The 19869-nt window shown below is 50.8% G+C and overlaps 1 protein-coding gene across 7 annotated transcripts in view; it reads right to left on the reverse strand.

The window, feature by feature from the left end:
* Positions 1-377: 377 nt before the first annotated feature.
* PUM1 (pumilio RNA binding family member 1) overlaps positions 378-19869 on the reverse strand; it is a 94276-nt gene continuing 74784 nt past the window's right edge. For 4 of the 7 annotated variants that reach the window (XM_036396952.2, XM_036396951.2, XM_036396950.2 and 1 more), the window contains exons 15-22: positions 17878-18145; positions 15604-15733; positions 14612-14746; positions 13152-13289; positions 11302-11427; positions 10163-10284; positions 7259-7451; positions 378-2230 (exon numbers count right to left, since the gene is read on the reverse strand). In XM_036396952.2, the coding sequence (XP_036252845.1) occupies positions 2099-2230; positions 7259-7451; positions 10163-10284; positions 11302-11427; positions 13152-13289; positions 14612-14746; positions 15604-15733; positions 17878-18145 (1244 nt within the window). In that variant the 3' untranslated portion in view covers positions 378-2098. The remainder of the gene's footprint in view (positions 2231-7258; positions 7452-10162; positions 10285-11301; positions 11428-13151; positions 13290-14611; positions 14747-15603; positions 15734-17877; positions 18146-19869) is intronic. The other 3 variants (XM_036396955.2, XM_036396954.2, XM_036396953.2) reach the window with 1 other exon arrangement.

A 19869-nucleotide genomic window follows, 5' to 3' on the forward strand; every position in this document is an offset into this window, starting at 1 on the left:
CAAGCCTTCCCTGTGTCCTGGCCCTGCAGCAAACCTCCAAAGTCCAAAACAGCACTCCATGAAAAGCACAGCCCCAGCTCTTCCCTGTGTCCTGGCCCTGGACTGAGGCTCCAATTCCATGAAAAGCACAGCCCCAGCTCTTCCCTGTGTCCTGGCCCTGGACTGAGGCTCCAATTCCATGAAAAGCACAGCCCCAGCTCTTCCCTGTGTCCTGGCCCTGGACTGAGGCTCCAATTCCATGAAAAGCACAGCCCCAGCTCTTCCCTGTGTCCTGCTCCAAATTCCAATTCAACATTCCATGAGAAGCTCCAGCTCTTCCCCTTGTCCCCTGGATTGAGGCTTCAAACTCCAACAAACAATTCCATGAAACCCCGAGCCAGATTCCAAAGTTCTGTATTTTTCAAAATAAAGATCACACGTTGTTTAGAGACAATCTACACAAGAGTTACAAAAAATAGTCGCCCAGGCAGAAGCATACACAGGTTTGTTAATTATACACATATGGTTACAAGTGTGCTTGCAAAAAAGTTCATTGGAAATATACACAAGGCTCTGTAAATGTACACCGTGTAGTGTTACAATTCTATATTCAAACGAGGAAAATTGACAGTATGTTACATTCACTTACAAGTAGACAAAATGCAAAATACAGTTCATCTTCTGTACAAAAAAGGGGGAGGTGATTCACACTTTACAAGGTGAAAAGGGGCTCTGATTGTAAGGAAAACTAGGAGGGGGCTGTACTTTTGCACTTTTTGTTTCTTACTGTCACAAAAGAAGCAAAACATTACTTTGTAAGATTCAAAAAAACACTATTTGGAACTGAATCAGGTCTGTAGAACATTTAGAAAGGATCTCTACCGTCCAACTAGGTGACAAATAAAACCAAGCAGTTTATTTTTCTTCCTTTTTTGTTTTTAAACATTAACTAGGCTGTATAAAGAGAACATTTCCTTCAAAAGAAAAAATTTACTTCTGGTTGAAATTACAATTTACAATATACAACACTATATGCTACGACCATAAAAGGTGTGAATATACACTGAAATGCACAGGTTTTGCTAAATTCTTTTTTTTTTCCTGTTTTCTTACCAAAAAACGGGTTTTATGTCGATTCAAACTTCTCCACATTTACATTACAGAGGTTTACAAATGTACAATTGTACAGTCAGAAGTATGTTCCACTACTAGGGTACATTATAGATACAGATCAGACATCAAAACAAGAAAATACTACAAATTTTTATATATGTAAAGTCTACACCAAGTATACACTATATATTTATAGAAGCAAGACCAAAGCCGAGTTGGATTTTTTTCTTTTTCCTCATGCTAAATAATCAAATTGTGTCTCTCCAGGTGAACAGAGGAGTGGGCATAAAAAACCCCCCAAATCCTCCACTTTTAGATCATCTCTAGGTGTTTTCTCAAAACGCCAGCTAAGCTCCCTCCTTCAGCATGTCAGTCACAAATAAAATAGAAATAAAGCCGTTAAAAAGTCCCAAAACCGGAATTTTGGTGTCTTTGTTTAAAACCAAACTTTAGCAAGTTGAATTTTTCTCTGTTTAGTATTTCTACCAGTGGTGTCACTGAACTAAAATTCCAACTTCTTGCTGATTTTTGGGCTAAAAGGAGGAAAAAAAAACCCCAAAAAAAGGTATTTGCAAAAAAGGATGAATTAAAAACAGGGGTTTTTTTCCTGTTTTGTTTGTTGTCTTCGAACCAACCACCCTGAAAGTCTCCACATTTGGAATATAGATACAACAGTGAACAAAAATGTGGCCTTCCATGTACATCTGAGACCTATGTACAAGAATTCTATACACCAGTAAAACAGCAGGGCAATTAGTTAATTAAAAAAAATAATTAGTACATGTTATGCATAATAAAATTAAAGAAATTTACAAAGGCTTCTCTTTTTTTTTTTTTTGTGGTTTTTTTTTTCTGCTTTTCTTTGCTTGTTTTTTTTTTTTTTCTTTTTTTCCTGTGGGTTTTGTTTGTGTTTTTTTAGCAACCGTGGCGGGTGGTGTGGGTGGGTTCTGGGGTGGATTCCTGGTGGATTCCTGGGATCCTGGAGTGCCTCTGGAGCAGCCCCTGCTCAGATGATGCCATTGGGGGGGCCGCAGATGGGCCCCAAATCCACCCCATTTTTCATGTAGTATTTCTCCAGCTTGGCCAGGATGTGCTTGCCGTAGGTGTACTTGCGCAGCGTGGCGATGTGGGGCCGGATCTGGGCAAAAGCAACCAAAAAAATGGGATTTAAGACATAAATAATGCATTAAAAAGGCCCCTTGCCCTGCTCTCCACCCCAGCTCCAGCCCTTCCCAGTGTCCTGCTCCCGCATGGAAGCTCCAAATTCCAATTCAACATTCCATGAACAGCACAGCCCCAGCTCTTCTCTGTGTCCTGCTCCTGGACTGCAGCTCCAATTCCATGAACAGCTCTGCTCCAAGCCTTCCCCGTGTCCTGGTCCCACACTGAAGCTCCAAACTCCAACTAAATATTCCATGAACAGCAGAACCCCCGCTCTTCCCCATGTCTTGGTCCCACAGTGGAGCTCCAAATTCCAATTCAACATTCCATGAAAAGCAGAGCTCCAACCTCTTTCCTGTGTCCTGCTCCTGGATTGCAGCTCCAATTCCATGAAAAGCACAAAAGCACAGCTCCAGCCCTTCCCTGTGTCCTGCTCCCACACAGAAGCTCCAAATTCCAATTCAACATTCCATGAACAGCACAGCCCCAGCTCTTCTCTGTGTCCTGCTCCTGGACTGCAGCTCCAAATCCATGAACAGCTCTGCTCCAAGCCTTCCCCGTGTCCTGGTCCCACACTGAAGCTCCAAACTCCAACTGAACATTCCATGAACAGCAGAGCCCCCGCTCTTCCCCATGCCCTGCCCCTAGACTGCAGCTCCAATTCCATGAAAAATACAGCCCCAGCTCTTCCCTGTGTCCTGCTCCTGCCCTTGGAGTGAAGCTCCAAACTCCAACTGAACATTCCATGAACAGCAGAGCCCCAGCCCCTCCCCATGTCCTGCTCCCCTCAGGATTTATGAAACCTGAGTGGGGTCACACCCATCCCCAGGGTCAAACCAACCCCCCCAGACCCCAGAAGTCTTGGCTGGCACTGATGCCTCAGGTTCAGCTTTTCTGTTTTTCAGACTCTGCTTTAGTGTGTGGGTCTGGGTTCACATTATGGGATGCTGAGCTCTGTGCACAGAGCAGGGAGACAAAACAATTCCTGCTCCAGCTGGGCACCAAGGACAAATGATCCAAATCTCAGCCCAGGAGCACAAACACCGTGGGCTGGAGAGAGAAAAACAAGCAGGGTGGGACTGCAGGGGCTAAAGCTGGAATGGGACAATGAACTGCAAGGTGCAAATGGAGCAGAACTGATCCAAGGGAGAGACCCCGTGCCCGGCCGTGCATTTTGGGACCATTTTGGTTCATCTTGGGTGCAGGCCTGGCTGGGCTCTGGTGCTGCCCAAGGTGCATCCATGGATCCATTATCCTTTTAATTTATCCTTTTAAGAAATCCCTGCTTTATTCTTTAGCTCTGTCCAGCCTCTGCTCTAGGGCAGCCTTCCCAAGGCATCAGCATCACACAGTTCTGGAATCCAGGCAGTGTTCCCCAATTCCCAGTGGGATTCTGCACAAGGCAAGCACTGGGGCTTTGGATTAAATGGATTCTCACTGCCTGGGAAGGGTCAGATGGGATATGGGGAAGGAATTCCTGGCTGTGAGGGTGGGAGGGGCTGGGCTGGAATTGCCAGAGCAGCTGTGGCTGCCCCTGGAGCCCTGGCAGTGCCCAAGGCCAGGCTGGAGCAGCCTGGGACAGTGGGAGGTGTCCCTGCCATGGCAGGGGTGGCACTGGGTGGGATTTAAGGGTTCTCTAACTCAAACCATTCCAGGATTCCATGATTTCCCCATTTTCTCCTCTCCAAGTGGATGTGCAGCATTCCCTGCTCCAAGGCTGTCCACATCCACCACTGCCCCTAACAGGGACCTCATCTCCAACTGCTCCTGGCTCAGCAGCTCAGCCTCCAGTCCCTCACATTCCTGTTGCACTCCAGGGACCCCATTCCCACAGCACAAATCCAACCTGGCCCCCATTCCCAGCAGGAATGACTCCTGTGCCCAGCAGGAGCAGAGAAGCTCCAATTCCAACCTTTCCTTCTCTACCCAGCTTCATCTCTTTCACTTTCTCCCTTTACTGACACAACTGTTAAAATCACTTTTCAATTTCATTTTTTAAAATAAAATCTTAAATAAAATCTCATTTTTAGCCCCATCCCAAGCTGCTGTTTTCCACAACCAGCAGCCATTCCCACAGCCCTTGGCTCCATTTTTCCAGGCTTTCCTGAAGCCTGGGATCACAGCTGAAATCACATTCACTCAGGCCCACTTAGCTGTCAACCCTGAGCTATTTTTGACAGCCCCACTGATAATCTAATTTGCATTTTATCCAAGGGCTTTGCTCCATGGGAAAAAGAAAGTAAGAAATGTTAGGAACAATAATTTGTATTTTTTTTAATACACAATTCTCTGTTATGGATTAACAAATCCAGGGCCCTTCTGCTGCCACAGATAAATTGGGTGTATCCCTTGCCAGATATCCTTATTTAATTATCTTTAGCATTTCTTGTGCACTAAAACAGATTTGGGGTTAAAAGAATGACTCTGAGTGGCTCCTGAACCTAAGATTTAACCTCCCTTAGGATTATTCCAGCTGTTTGTGTTGATTCTGTGCATATGGAGGTCAAAGCAGCTCCCTCACACAAATTCCCACTGCTTTCCCAGAAAAATCAGTCTGGTTTAGTCAAGGATGCTTAAATATAATTTAAAAAAAAGCTTCATTAGCATTTGAATACCTGACATTATTCAAGATAAATAAATCTCAGCTTTTCCATGCCTGGGTCAGTCAGGATTTCATTTCTCTGGCTGTACCTGGGCTTTTTCATCAAGTAACCCCAACAAATGTCACTGAGGAAAATTAAAATCCCCTCAGCCCCACCCCCATCTAAAGCCTGTTATTCTCCATCCACTGCCATTCTGCAGCCCTGCAAATGTGACCTTTAAAAGCAGGAAAATGAAGATATTCCCTGTTCCAGGGCTCCCTGCCCCTGGAGCAGCAGGCACAGGGGATGGCAGCAAGGCAGATTTCATTGCAAATGGCTTCATTCTGGATAAATCTGAGCTCCTGGGATGGCTGTGCACTCACACACTGCAGGGTAATGCTAAACCATGGGAGTTTGGGATATCAGGAGGATTCTTCTCCATGGAAAGGGTGCTCAGGCATTGGAACTGCCCAGGGAGGTTTGGAGTCCCCAACCCTGGAGGTGTCCAAGGAATTACTGGAGGTGGCACTCAGGGCTCTGCTGGGGACAAGGTGGGGACAGGGCACAGGCTGCACTCAGTGGCCTTGGGGGGGCTTTTCCAGCCTCAGGGATCCCAGGATTCTGGGAAGTGTCACACCAAAATCCATTTAGAAGTGAGAAACAGGATTTGATAAATTGCTGTGGGCTCTAAGGTGGCACCAGCACGGTGGCACCAGGCAAGGCCAGTGGCCTTGGAGGGACATGGAGGGACATGGAGGGACATGGAGGGACAGGTGGGGCTGGCAGCCACGGGCACAGGGACACATCCAGCAGGGACACAGCCTGAGGGACACAGGGACAGTCACAGGGACACAGCCACAGCAGACAGGCACAGGGACAGATCCAGCAGGGACACGGCCACAGGGACACAATGGGACACAGCCTGAGGGACAAAGGGACACAGGCAGGGGGACACAGCCCACAGGGACAGAGCAAGAGAGACAGAGCCCAAGGGACACAACCCACAGGGACACAGCCCAGGGGACACAGAGGGACACAAGCATCAGGGACAGAGGAGGAGGCAGGAGGACACAAGCAGCAGGGGCACAGCCCACAGGGACACAGAGGGACAACTTGCAGGGACACAGGCAGGGGGACACATTGGGACACAGGCAAAGGGGCACAGTCCACAGGGACACCACAGAGCCAGAGGGACACCAGAGCCCCAGGGACACAGAGGGACAGAGATGGGGGACACAGGCAGGGGACACAGGCAGGGGACACAGCCCCAGGCCCGGGTGGCTCCCGGTGTCACTCTGATGTCCCCAGCCTGGGAGCCACAGGCCCTGGCAGGAGCGCGGCGCCTGCTCGCTGCAGAACTGGGTCACTGGGACACGGGCACTGCTGCCAGCTGCAGCTCCAGCCCAGGGCAGCTCCGTACTCCTCCAGAAAGCTGGAGAGGGATTTGTGACACGGGAATGGAGTGACAGCACACAGGGAATGGCTGCACTCGGACACAGGGCAGGGACAGATGGGACACTAGGATGGAATCGTTCCTGGGACCCCAACATCAGCAGCACCTGGAGCTGCTGGACAGAGTCCAGGAGTTTCTGGAGCTGCTGCAGGGCTGGAGCCCCTCTGGAGCCAGGCTGGGAGAGCTGGGGGTGCTCCCCTGGAGAGTAGAAGGCTCCAGGGAGAGCTCAGAGCCCTTGCAGGGCCTGAAGGGGCTCCAGGAGAGCTGCAGAGGGACTGGGGCCAAGGATGGAGGGACAGGAGGCAGGGAATGGCTGCCAGTGGCAGAGGGCAGGGCTGGATGGGATCTTGGCAATTGGGAATTGTTCCCTGGCAGGGTGGGCAGGGGCTGGGCTGGAAGTGCCAGAGCAGCTGTGGCTGCCCCTGGAGCCCTGGCAGTGCCCAAGGCCAGGCTGGACATTGGGGCTGGCAGCACCTGGCACAGTGGGAGGTGGCCCTGGGCTGCAATGAGCTGGCATTGAAGATCCCTTCCCACCCAAACCACTCTGGCATTCCCATTCCTCAATCCAGGATGGAAACCAGCAGCAAAATCCATTGCAGCAAATGGAGAAAGGAAAGGAAAGAATGATTTCCTGCATGGTTCCAGGTGCCCCCAGTGCCATTTGCCACAGGGGTTTGTAGCCTGGCAAGGCCTGGTTGGAGAGGTTTGGGCTCTGCCAGGGTGCCCAGAGCAGCTGTGGCTGCCCCTGGAGCCCTGGCAGTGCCCAGGCCAGGCTGGGCATTGGGGCTGGCAGCACCTGGCACAGTGGAAGTGTCCCTGGGGTGGAACAAGATGAGTTTTAAGGTCCCTTCCAGCCCAAACCCTTCCATAATTTCCACCTCCCAGTCACTGAAACACTCCAACCCCTCTGCCTTCACTTCCCTCAGGGCCCAGCAGTGCCAGGCTGTCCCTCCCCAGCCCCAGTGCCCACCTTGTGCATGACAATCTTCCTCTGGGCCGGCTCTGCCACGTCGATCATCTTCTGCACCACGTAGTTGGCGTACTGATCCTTCATCATGGTGTATAAGGCACTGTGGGGGCCGTCGTTCATGGTGCACACCTCGTCGATGAGCATGGCCCGCTCCGTGCGCGACGCGTGCGTCACACACTTCTCCACCACATTGCTGAGGGGACACGGCAGCGTCAGCGCGGCGGGAACGGGGAAATGGGGATGGGAACGGGGATGGGAATGGGAATGGGGAATGGGAGTGGGGATGGGGAATGGGAGTGGGGATGGGGAATGGGAGTGGGGATGGGGAATGGGAGTGGGAATGGGGAATGGGAGTGGGGATGGGAATGGGAAATGGGGATGGGAACAGGAATGGGGAATGGGAATGGGGATGGGGAATGAGGATGGGGAATGGGAACGGGAACGGGAATGGGAGTGGGGATGGGAATGGGAAATGGGGATGGGAAAATGGGAATGGGGATGGGGATGGGAACAGGGATGGGAATGGGAATGGGAACAGGGAATGGGGATGGGAATGGGAACGGGGAATGGGAACAGGCAATGGGGATGGGAATGGGAACGGGGAATGGGAATGGGAACGGGGAATGGGAATGGGGATGGGGATGGGAATAGGAATGGGGATGGGAATGGGGATGGGAATGGGAATGGGGATGGGAATGGGGAATGGGAATGGGGATGGGAATGGGGATGGGAAATGGGGATGGGAAAATGGGAACTAGGAATGGGGATGGGAACAGGGATGGGAATGGGAATGGGAACAGGGAATGGGGATGGGAAATGGGAGTGGGGATGGGAATGGGAAATGGGAGTGGGGATGGGAATGGGGATGGGAAATGGGAGTGGGGATGGGAATGGGGATGGGAATGGGAAATGGGAGTGGGGATGGGAATGGGGATGGGAATGGGAAATGGGAGTGGGGATGGGAATGGGGATGGGAATGGGAAATGGGAGTGGGAGTGGGGATGGGAATGGGGATGGGAATGGGAAATGGCAGTGGGGATGGGAATGGGGATGGGAATGGGAAATGGGAGTGGGAGTGGGGATGGGAATGGGGATGGGGAATGGGAACAGGAATGGGGAATGGGAATGGGGATGGGGAATGGGAATGGGGAATGGGAATGGGGAATGGGGATGGGAATGGGGATGGGGAATGGGAACGGGGATGGGGAATGGGAGTGGGGATAGGAATGGGGAATGGGAAATGGGGATGGGAATGGGAACTGGGAATGGGAACAGGAATAGGGGATGGGATGGGATGGGGATGGGAGTGGGGATGGTGATGGAAAGGGGGAATGGGGATGGGAATGAGGATGGGAATGGGGATGGGAATGGGGAATGGGGAAATGGGAACTAGGAATGGGGCAGGGAACTCGGCAGGGAAGTGGGAATGGAGCACAGAAGTGGGAATGGAGTAGGGAAGTGGGAATGGGAACAGGAACTAGGAATGGAGCAGGGAACTGGGAACGGGGACAGGGAACTGGGAATGGGAGCAGGGAACTGGGAATAGGGAACTGGGAACAGAGCAGGGAACTGGGAATGGAGCAGGGAACTGAGCACAGGATGTCTCCTCGAACCTTTTCACCCAGCCCTAAGAGGATCTCATGTGCTGCTACAAGGGCAGGGGATTTGTGCTGGCAGAGCTCAGCAATGTCAAACAAGATTTGGGATCTCAGTGGGAATTTGGGATCTGGACCAGCTCGTATTTCACCCCAATTTGTGCTTTGGGATCTGAGTGGGAATTTGGGAACTGGACCAGTTCAGGCCAGTGTCCAGTGATGCTCTATGAGGTCAGTGTCCACTCTCACTAGAGAAGCCAAGTTGTTGTTTTGATTTTCCCCCCACTGGAACGTGGTGGGAATGGACATCCAAGGTAAGAACAACAGAGAAATGCTGGTTCAGGAATGAAAAATCTCAGCCAAGCAGAGGATTTCCAGAATTCCTGAATATATTAATGAGCAGCCTGAGCTCTCTGGAGAGGCAGAAGTAGGGTACATGAAAGGGGACCACGAGCTGTGCTGGGCTCATCCCACACCCCTGCCTGACTCACAGCATCACCCAGAGGGTCTGCTCAGCTCAGGGGACCCTCCACTAATTAATGGAGCTGGAAAGAAGTTTGGGAAAAAAGAACCAGGCAAAGCAGGGAGGAAGAACCTGAAATAACAACGTGAAGACCACGCTCTCCTAATTCTCATTAATGTTCCACTTCCCTTGTGTCCATGGGTACTCTCATCAGAGGAAGGGGGAATTCTGAGCCTTTGAAGAGCTCAGCCTTCATGTTCTGAGGGCTGGAAGCTCATCCAGCAGGGATTCACACATGTGGGAAGCAGTGCTTTGTCCTGACATCACAAATACCTGGATCCTGCCTCACCCACGTGTGGCTCTGAAGCATCTGGGAATGCTGCAGCTCCCCTTGGAGGGGTCCCTCCCTGGGTGTGACTCCAAAGGGACACAGCAAAAAGCTGGGAATGACTCAGTGAGTGGAAATTCCTCTGGGAAAAGCGGGATGGATTGTGCTGCACTGATTTCCCAAATCTCCCCATGGCTGGACACAGCATCCCCGGGCAGTGAATGTTCTTAAAATCCAAGGGGTAGTGACAACTTAAACCCCATGAAAATAAACCAGATAAAGCAAAACACACAAGAATTCCTGGTGCAATTCAGGAGCTTGGTTTACAGCTACCCTTCCACATCTCCATCCTCCTCCGTGACAGACTGGCTGACATACCTCAGTTTATAACTATTATAAATAACATTTTTTATGAAGCAAAAGTCACTTTCACCTCCCCTACACCCACCCCTACATCTTCTGCAGCCCTTCCATGTGTCCATGCTGCCAGAGGGAGAATTTAAGGAAGGAATTACTACCTGGCAAATTTATGTTGACTCAACACAAGCACGTTGCCTCTGATTTCTGCTACAATCTTGCTCTTGTCCTCGGGCCGGCCGTGCTCCAGGACGTGCTGGATAACGTAATTCCCATACTGATCCTGGGTGGGAGGCAGCAGAGATGGGCACAACAGGTGGGTAAGGGACTAGAAGCATTCCCAGAAAACTGATTCCCTAAGTGCATTCCGAGTTAGAAGTTCAACTAAAGATTAATTATAATATTTACTGTACAAATCAGATCAATACTTTCTCTGCAAAATGTGCATTCTAGGGTGGTACCAGGTGGTAAAATGATGCGTTTTTGTAGAAATTTTCTTAATTTATAGAACTCAAAATTATGTCCTTACACAGGGAATGTCCATATTCTGCTTATTCCCAGGTTTTTTCCCCTCTCTCCAGGTTCAAACCTACCAAATCCCATGTCCTGGAGGGGTGTGCCACGGGTCTGGCTATGGGACACTGCTCTGAATTTGGGAATTTTCAGACCACAGGCTATTTATTTTCCAGTTCAGGGTACCACAGGCATGGCCTGATGTCCATGCCCAGCCTCTTCCCTCTTCCCAGTGCTGAGCACACAGGACTTGGGCCCTGGACCAGCTCATATTTCACCAGTTTGTGCCTTGGGATGTCAGTGGCAATTTGGGAACTGGATCAGAACTGGGTTTGCTGCTTTCTCCACAGGCCCCAAGAGCAGAATCCACGTAAAATCCTGGCACACCATGTTCTCCCAGAGACTGCAGGGAGGAGGGAAGGCAGCCAGGAGGGGGTGAGCACAGAACCAACTCTTTTTAAGAATTCCAGTGACTTTGAATTCTTAAAGCCAGGAGGGATGCCAGGAGCTGATTCACTCCTTTTCCTTGGAGTGATCAGCTCCTGGCACCCCTCCTGCACTGGAGCTCCTGGAAGAGCTCCTGGCTCTTCCCTGCACTGGAGAGAAGCCCCAGGACATGGAGCCTCCTCAGGCAGGGAGGTGCCACCCCTGGCCCTGCGCCCGTGGCCAAAGCAGGCGGTGCTGATGAAATTCCTGCCTGCTGTGCTCACTCCCATCCCTTCTCCAGGCGGGAATCTCCCTGCAGGAGCTGTCCCAGCACTCAGCAGTGACCTGGGGACCCACTGACCTGCACCAGCTGCTCCGTGTGCTGGTGGAGCTCCTCCAGGATGGGCAGGGTCTGCTCGGGCAGACAGTGCTCCAGGATCCGCTGGATCACCCGGCAGCCGTAGGGGTGCGTGGACAGAGCAAACACCTGGGGACAAAGGACAGGCAGCAGCGTGCCATTAGTCCTTGGGAATCCCAGAAACCTGCCAGGATTCCTGCAGGGAATGCCAGCTCCAGGCAGCAGCAGCTGGGAAACACCCACCGGGATCCCAGGCACATCCCGTCCCTACCTGGGGAAGGCTCAGCTTCCCCAACTATAAAAAGCAAATGGTGAAACTTCTTGATTCATCAAAAAAAACAAACCTGGAACAACCAAGCATTGCTGGAAGCTTGGTTATTCTTTCCAAATAATTCCAGCACATTGTTTGCCAGCACAAATTTTAAGCTATTTAAGAAATGCTATGAACCAGAAAAGTTAAAAATGCCCAGCAAAGGATTTTCCTCAACTGTTTGGATTTGTTTAAAAGCCTTAACAGTGCTTAGGAGAAGTGACAACAAAGAATCTTTCTCATTTCTAATGGATTAGCAGATCTGTGGGTGAGAACATGACACATTCTGTTATTGCTGCTCCGTTTTCTGTCTGAAGCACAAAGTCCCATTTGGTTGCTTTGATTTAACAACAGCAGCAAATCCAAGCACTGAAGTTTAAATCAACAGCCACACATTTTTAATAACTGGTGAGTAAACCCTGCAGGGAAACAGGGCCTGGAGTGCAATTAACTGCAGGAAAATCATCTGGAGGTGCTAAGTTTAATCTGCTGTGTGAAGGTTCAGATAAAACTGTGACAACTGGTCAAGGAAATGTCAGCGCCATCAGCTGAGCTCACAGAGCTGTTTCTGCCTTCCCAAACTCCCAGTGGAAAATCCAAGCCTAAATTCTAATCAGGAGCAAGTTTCCAGGCACAATCCTGCTTGTTTTGACCCAGCCAACCAAATCCCCACTTTCCCCAGCTCCCAGCTCCTGGTTCCTGCTGTAGCAGCCCCTGGCTGCTCTCACATCCCTGGGGCAAGTCCTCAAAACTTCAAAGTGCCCCTGCAAAGCCAATTAAATTGAGGCTGGGAACACCCCATAAGCAGCACTTTTGTACCGGGACCTGAGGCAGGCAGAGTGAAGCCAGCCACAACTGATACCCAATGATCAATTCAGGAGAGGACGCCAATAAAAAAGCAAAAAGGAAGAGAGTGTCAAGGACAATTGTCCATTTCTAGATGAAACTCCTGCTTCTTCCTTGCTCTGAGGCCCCTGGGAATCGGCATTCAGCCTTCCTCTAAGTCACCTGCACAGACAGGGAGCAGAATGACACTTTGCTCTCCTGTGCATCCCCCATTTTCCTCTCTGCTCCCTTCAAAGAGAAATGAATCTGAAATGCACCAAGTTCACCAATTCTTTGGGTTATCAGGGTCACCTGCCACTAAAAGGGGATCAGCTCTGGGCTCAGAACTTGCTGGGGTTTTACACAAGTGAGGTGATAATTAAGGGATTAATGGAGTTCAGACATGGCTAAGGTACCTCAGCAGCACAAAACTCTGCTCCCCACCTTCACTGGAAGATGGATTAGGGAGAGCCCTGTTTTCCCTCATCACTCAAAACCACTCAATATTCCAGGAGAACAGACTTGTGCAAGGAGGTTTTACTCTGACAGCTCTGCCCAGAAATGATAACACAGATGTGACCAAGGAGTTTCTGGACTCTCAGGTGGCTGAATCAACCCTGCAAGCAACAGCTGCTGAAACTGAGAATTCCCAGGAGGTGAAGTCCCAGCCACTCTGAGGCTGTTCCAAGCTGGCAGCAGGAGCTGGGCAGGGCCTCACCTGTCCCTTGAAGGCATCAATGATGAACTGCAGGGACTGGGGCTGCACACACTCGATGCACTTCTGCACCACGTGGTTCCCGTTCTGGTCCTTGACGCACTTGAGCACGTGCCCGTCCAGCTCCCGAACCATCTCGTTCTACAGAGGACACAGCACAAACAGAAAGCACCACCAGCATCCCCAGCTCAGAGGGCACAGCTGGCACTGCTGGCCTGGGCAGGAATGGCACAGGAGTGAGGGGTGCTCCCATGGCCAGGAGGTGAGGCTTGGCTGGACACAGAAACCAGCAGGGTTCTCCCCTGCTCTGACACCCTGTTAGCAGCCTGGCCTGCTGGGAGGGGCCCTGGAACAGAGCCTGGAGCTCCATTCCAACCCAGCCCATCCATGGATGGGACTCTGGGAAGATGAAGCCCTCCTTCCTGATGAGCATCCTCTTCCAAGCATCCAAATTAAAGAAATCCTGACTGAGCCAGAGCTTTCCTGTGCATCCTCCATTGTCCTCTCTGCTCCCCTCAAGAGAAGGAAATCTTAAAATGCACAAAGTTCACAAACTCTGGGTTATCAGGGTTACCTGTCACTAAAACAGGGTCAGCTCTGGGCTCAGAACTTGCAGGGATTTTACACAGGTGATAATTAAAGAATTGACGAAGTTTAGACATGACTTTGTATCCCATGTGCAGGGTGGAAGCTTCACTCACAAACAGAAATGACACTTTGGGGCATTTTAATGCTTTGACAAGATCTGGGTGAATTCAGTTTTGTAACTGAACCAAACCCAGGAATTTGGGGAGGACTGAGTACTGAAAAATGCTACTCTGGAGGAGCCAGAAAATCCTTGGAGCAGCAGTGCTGGAGCCTGGGCACAGCCCTGCTGACACACTTGGCTCAGGCTCAGCCTAAAGGGAAGGACCACCCCTAAAGCCTCTTTCATATTTTTAATTTCATAACCTACATTGAGATTCCTGTTACAACCATTCCCAACCCTTTCTGCCCAGCGTATTTTTCATCTCAATTCATTGTTCCTAAAGCCCTTGAGGAAGTGCTTTATTAATGAGCTCTGAGTGGGGCTATCAGCCACATCTCTCCAAAGCCAGGACGAGGAGCTCCTCATCCATCTCCCTGCAGGAGCGCAGGATGCTGACCCACATAGCAAGAACTCAGTGAATATTAAAGGCAAAACTCTTCCTTCAAGGGATTTAAAAATCTCTTTTAAAAATTCACCCTCATTTTCAGTTTTCCCTACACACATGATCTGCTTCCAGGGAATTAACAGAGAAGCAGCCCCATGGCCAGGGAAGGGGAACAAAGAGGTGACAATGACAACAAGGATGGTGGCACGGACTTGTCACACACAAGGAACACCACAAACATGCCAGGAACCAAACCAAGGGAACAGCAGGCACAAGAGGGACAGCTCAGGAACATCAAACATCAAGAAGAAAGTTAAAATTGAAACTTACAATTACCTGCTGGTCTGGGGGGATGAACTCCAGGGCCTTCTGGATCACCCTGCAGCCGTACATCTGCAGGGCCAGGGACAGCACGTGCCCACGGATGCGCTCTGCCAGCGCCAGCTTCTGCTCCAGGCTGCCAAACTGGGACAGGAGAAACAGTCACTGCCAGGACAAACCCCTGCCCTGGCCACTGGCACTGCCCTCCCACCCTGGAGGCAGGAGCTGCCCACTGAGAAGGATCAAAGATCAGTCCCACGGGAAAGGGGTGAACTGGCACGGCCAGACGTGTTCTGTGCCTGCCTGCACACCCCAAAGGGGCTGGGGCCACCAGGGTGACCAACCAACCCTGGACAGCTCACAGCCCCAGGGCTGCCAGAGCTCCAGAAGTGCTGGGACAATGTCTCAGGCATGCCCAGTGGCATTGTTGGGGTGTCTGGGCAGGGCCAGGAGCTGGATTTGATCCTTGTGGTGCCTTCCAGCTCAGGAGGTTCTGTGATTCTGACTCTCAATTACTGGGCAGAAGCACCAGAACGCCTGGTGAAGGACCAGAGCAGTGTCCAGGGACACAACACCTTTCCAGCTGCTGCTCTTACTGGAGGAGTTTGTCCCTTGTTCCCAAGTCCAGGAGCAGTGACAGCTCAGGGCAGCACCCTGGACAAGCTGTGCTGGATCTGCACTCACAGAATGCCAGGGAGGTTTGGGCTGGAAGCGACCTTAAGGCTCAGCTCATTCCAACCCCCATCCACCTTCCACTGGAAATTTGCATCTCCTGAACGCTGCTCTTTATTGGGACACATTTTGCTTCTCAAAGTGTCACTTTTCAGACTAATCTGAGTCCCACCCCTCAGTCACCCCAGCAGTGAAGATCCAACAGCTTGTGGGGAGGAGATGGTGTCAGTGATGAAGGGGTTTAGCCTCAAGGCAGGGTTTGCCAGGCTCATCCAATACCTCAGCACAGCAGGAGCCCCAGGAAGAGCTGCAGGGGAGGGCAGACTCACCTCAAAGAACTTCTGAATGACATAATTCCCAAACACATCCACCATGAGCTGATAGGCTGCCTGCAGGATCTCGTTGAACACCAGCTGACGCTCTGCTGGGGTGGCACGCTCCAGTTTCAGCTGAATAAATCTGAAAAGGAGGCCTTGGAGTGATGCCACGGGCACATCTGTTCATTCAACCCCTTCCCAAAGCCTCACCCGTGTGTTCCAGAAAGGACCATGAAAAATCCCATTACACCGTGAAGATTAAGCACTGTCATTAACCTAAGCTTCCTATCACAAGTTAAATATTCAAATTTAAGACATTTTAGTCATCAACAACTTGCAAAGCTCTTGCAAACACAGGTATTTTATCCAGCCATCTGACAGCTCGGGGTGGTCACAGCCATGAGGTCCATGACCACATGTTGGAATCTTCATTCCAGGCAAAGGAGATCTCAGTAGAGTCATGGAGGATGGCCTCATGTCCAGCTGGCTTTTAAAATGGATTTAGCTGTGCCAGCAGGATGAGTGAGCAAACCACAAAGCAAGGAAGCTCCTTTTCACAGAATCACTGGGTTGGAAGAGACCTTCAAGCTCATGGAGTCCAACCCAGCCCCAACCCCTCAACTCAACCCTGGCACCCAGTGCCACATCCAGGCTTTGTTAAACACCCCCAGGGATGGGGACTCCACCACCTCCCCGGGCAGAACATTCCAGAACTTTATCACCTTTCTGTAAAATCCTTTTCCTGATATCCAACCTGTATTTCCCTTGGGGTAGCTCGAGGCTGTGTGCTCTGGTTCTGTCAGTTCCTGGAGAAAGAGCCCAGCCCCAGCTGAGCACAGGCACCTTTCAGGAGCTGCAGAGAGCGATGAGGGCAGCCCTGAGTCTCCTTTGCTCCTGGCTAAATTCAAGGAGGAATTCCTGCTACCAGCACCTGTCTCCAACCCTGGACAACACCCCCAGGCACACACAGGCTGGGATCCTTGGGGTGTCTGGGCAGGGCCAGGAATTGGACAGGATTTTGAGGTGGGATTTCTAAGAAGAATTTCAAGGTGGGATTTCTAGGCAGGATTTCCTCACTGGAAGGGTGTTCAGGCATTGGAACCGCCCAGGGAGGTTTGGAGTCCCCATCCCTGGAGATGCCAATGTCCCTGAACTGGACAATCCTTGGGGATCCTGAGCGTGACACTGGCTTGGCTCTTCCTGCTTATTCCCTGGTGTGCCTCAGCTTGGGGAAGTGAGACAAAACTCAACTGCAAAACTCAACTGTGAAACTCAACTGTGAAATGCAACCAACAAAACACAACCACAAAACACAACTGCAAAATGGAACCAACAAAACACAACCAGCAAAATGGAACTAACAAAATAAGAACTGCAAAATGGAACCAACGAAACAACAAGCACAAAACACAACCAACAAAACACAACTGCAAAACAAAACCAAAAAAAACACAACCGCAAAACAACAACTGTGAAATGAAACCAACAAAACACAACTGTAAAACTCAACTGTGAAACACAACCAAGAAAACACAACCACAAAACGCAACCGCAAAACAACAACCGTGAAATGGAACCAACAAAGCAACAGCCAGAAAACACAACTGCAAAACACAACTGCAAAATGGAACCAACGAAACACAACTGCAAAACTCAACCGGCAAAATGGAACCAACAGAACAACAAGCACAAAACACAACTGTGAAATGGAACCAACAAAACACAACCACGAAACACAACCATGAAACACAACCAACAAAACACAACCATGAAACACAACCAACAAAACACAACCAACAAAACACAACCAACAAAACACAACCATGAAACATAACCATGAAACACAACCATGAAACACAGCCACAAAATACAACCAACAAAACACAACCATGAAACATAACCATGAAACACAGCCACAAAACACAACCAACAAAACACAACCATGAAACATAACCATGAAACGCAACCACGAAACACAACCAACAAAACACAACCATGAAAGATAACCACGAAACACAACCGTGAAACACAGCCACAAAACACAACCATGAAAGATAACCACGAAACACAACCGTGAAACACAGCCACAAAATACAACCACGAAACACAACCATGAAACACAGCCACAAAACACAGCCACAAAACACAACCAACAGAACACAACCACGAAACACAACCATGAAACACAACCATGAAACACAACCACGAAACACAACCATGAAACACAGCCACGAAACCCAAGGGATGCTCCCCAAGGCGCGGCCGTGGCCAGGCTGCCCAGCCCACCTGGATCCGTGCTGGTCCTGGGAGAACTCCATGATGTGGCCGGCGATCTCGCGCAGCTGCAGGTTGGGGTAGCGGTTGTTGCGGAAGTCCTCGAGCAGGCGGCTGCGGCCCGAGGGCATCACGTCGGACATGCCGTAGCGCAGGCGCGAGGACGGGAACAGCGTGCTGCTGGGGCTGAACAGGCTGGAGGCGCTGCTCGCACTGCGGTACTTGGCCTCCGCCCCCGGCGCCGCCGAGATGTAACGGCCACTGCCGTTCGTCAGCCCCCCTGCAAGAACAGGGAATGGGATCAGGGAATGGGGCAGGGAATGGGGCAGGGATGGGATAAGGGAATGGATGGGATCAGGGAACAGGGCACGGATGGGATCAGGGAATGGATGGGATCAGGGAACGGGATGGGATAAGGGAATGGGGCAGGGATGGGATCAGGGAATGGGATCAGGAATGGATGGGATAAGGGAATGGGGCAGGGATGGAATAAGGGAATGGATGGGATAAGGCATGGATGGGATAAGGGAACAGGGCAGGGATGGGATCAGGGAATGGGGCAGGGATGGGATAAGGCCATGGATGGGTATAAGGAGACATATGGGATAAGGGAACAGGGCAGGGATGGGATCAGGGAACGGGGCAGGGATGGGATAAGGCCATGGATGGGTATAAGGGCACATATGGGATAAGGGAACAGGGCAGGGATGGGATCACGAAACGGGGCAGGGATGGGATAAGGGATTGGATGCGATAAGGGAATGGATGGGATAAGGGAACAGGGCAGGGATAAGGAAATGGATGGGATAAGGGCATGGATGGGATAAGGGAATGGGGCAGGGATGGGATAAGGAACAGGGCACGGGTGGGATGAGGGAACAGGGCAAAGACAGGATGAGGGAACGGGGCAGGGATGGGATAAGGCCATGGATGGGATAATGGGACAGGGCATGGATGGGGGATAAAGGAACAGGACATGGATGGGGATAAAGGAAGAAGGAGACTAGGCACAGATGGGGACAAGGGAACAGGGCATGGATGGGGATAAAGGAATAGGACATGGATGGGCCTCATGGGGACACAGGGATGTGACACTGGATCCCTGAGTTCTGTTCCAATATGGGGGTAGGTCTGACATTCAGCTAAGCAGGATTTTGAGGCAGGATTTCTAAGAAGAATTTCTAGGTGGGATTTCTAGGCAGGATTTCCTCACTGGAAGGGTGTTCAGGTATTGGAACCGCCCAGGGAGGTTTGGAATCCCCTCCCTGGAGATGCCAAAGGAATGAACATGTGGCACTCAGTGCCCCAGTGGAGACCGGTCACAGGTTGGACCTGAAGACCCTGGAAGGCTTCTCCAACGTTGATGATCCTGTTTTATGATGTTCAGGCCTTGGAACTGCCCAAGGAGGTTTGGATTCCCCATCCCTGGAGGTGTCCAAGGAATTCCTGGGCATGGAACTCAGCTGGGCTGAGCTGATCAGTCACAGGTGGGACCCAATGACCCCAAAGGGCTTTTCCAACCTCCATGATCCCATTTTGTGATTCCTGACTGAGCTGCCCACCAAGGAATTGAGATGGGGATGTGTCCAAGCATGTGTGGCACTGCTGGGTTAGGCTGGGAACAGCTACACACTCCAGCAAAGAACTCTGATGATCCCCTCTAAACCAGGATATTCTGTGATTCTGACTCTATCCAGTGACATCACATCTCTGACTGTGGCTTTCTGACAGAGTGAAACAACTTCTGCTCCTTCTCCTGCATCCAAAATGTCTGAACCAGAGCAGTGGCAATCCCAACACTCCCAAATTTCAGCTTTTTTGCTGTTTCCACTGCCTTTGCCTCCACCCTCAGGTTTTTCCCACCTGTCCTGCTGCCCTGGCAAGGACTGAGTTAAAAGAAGCGTGCTGGGGGATAGATATAAAAGTATAAAAAATGTGGATATAAAAGCACAAATCTATCACTATTAAACACAGGTAAATACTAATAAATTAATTCCAAGAAAG

This window comes from Molothrus ater, chromosome 24, assembly GCF_012460135.2.
Source record: "Molothrus ater isolate BHLD 08-10-18 breed brown headed cowbird chromosome 24, BPBGC_Mater_1.1, whole genome shotgun sequence".
NCBI classification, from domain to species: Eukaryota; Metazoa; Chordata; class Aves; order Passeriformes; family Icteridae; genus Molothrus; species Molothrus ater.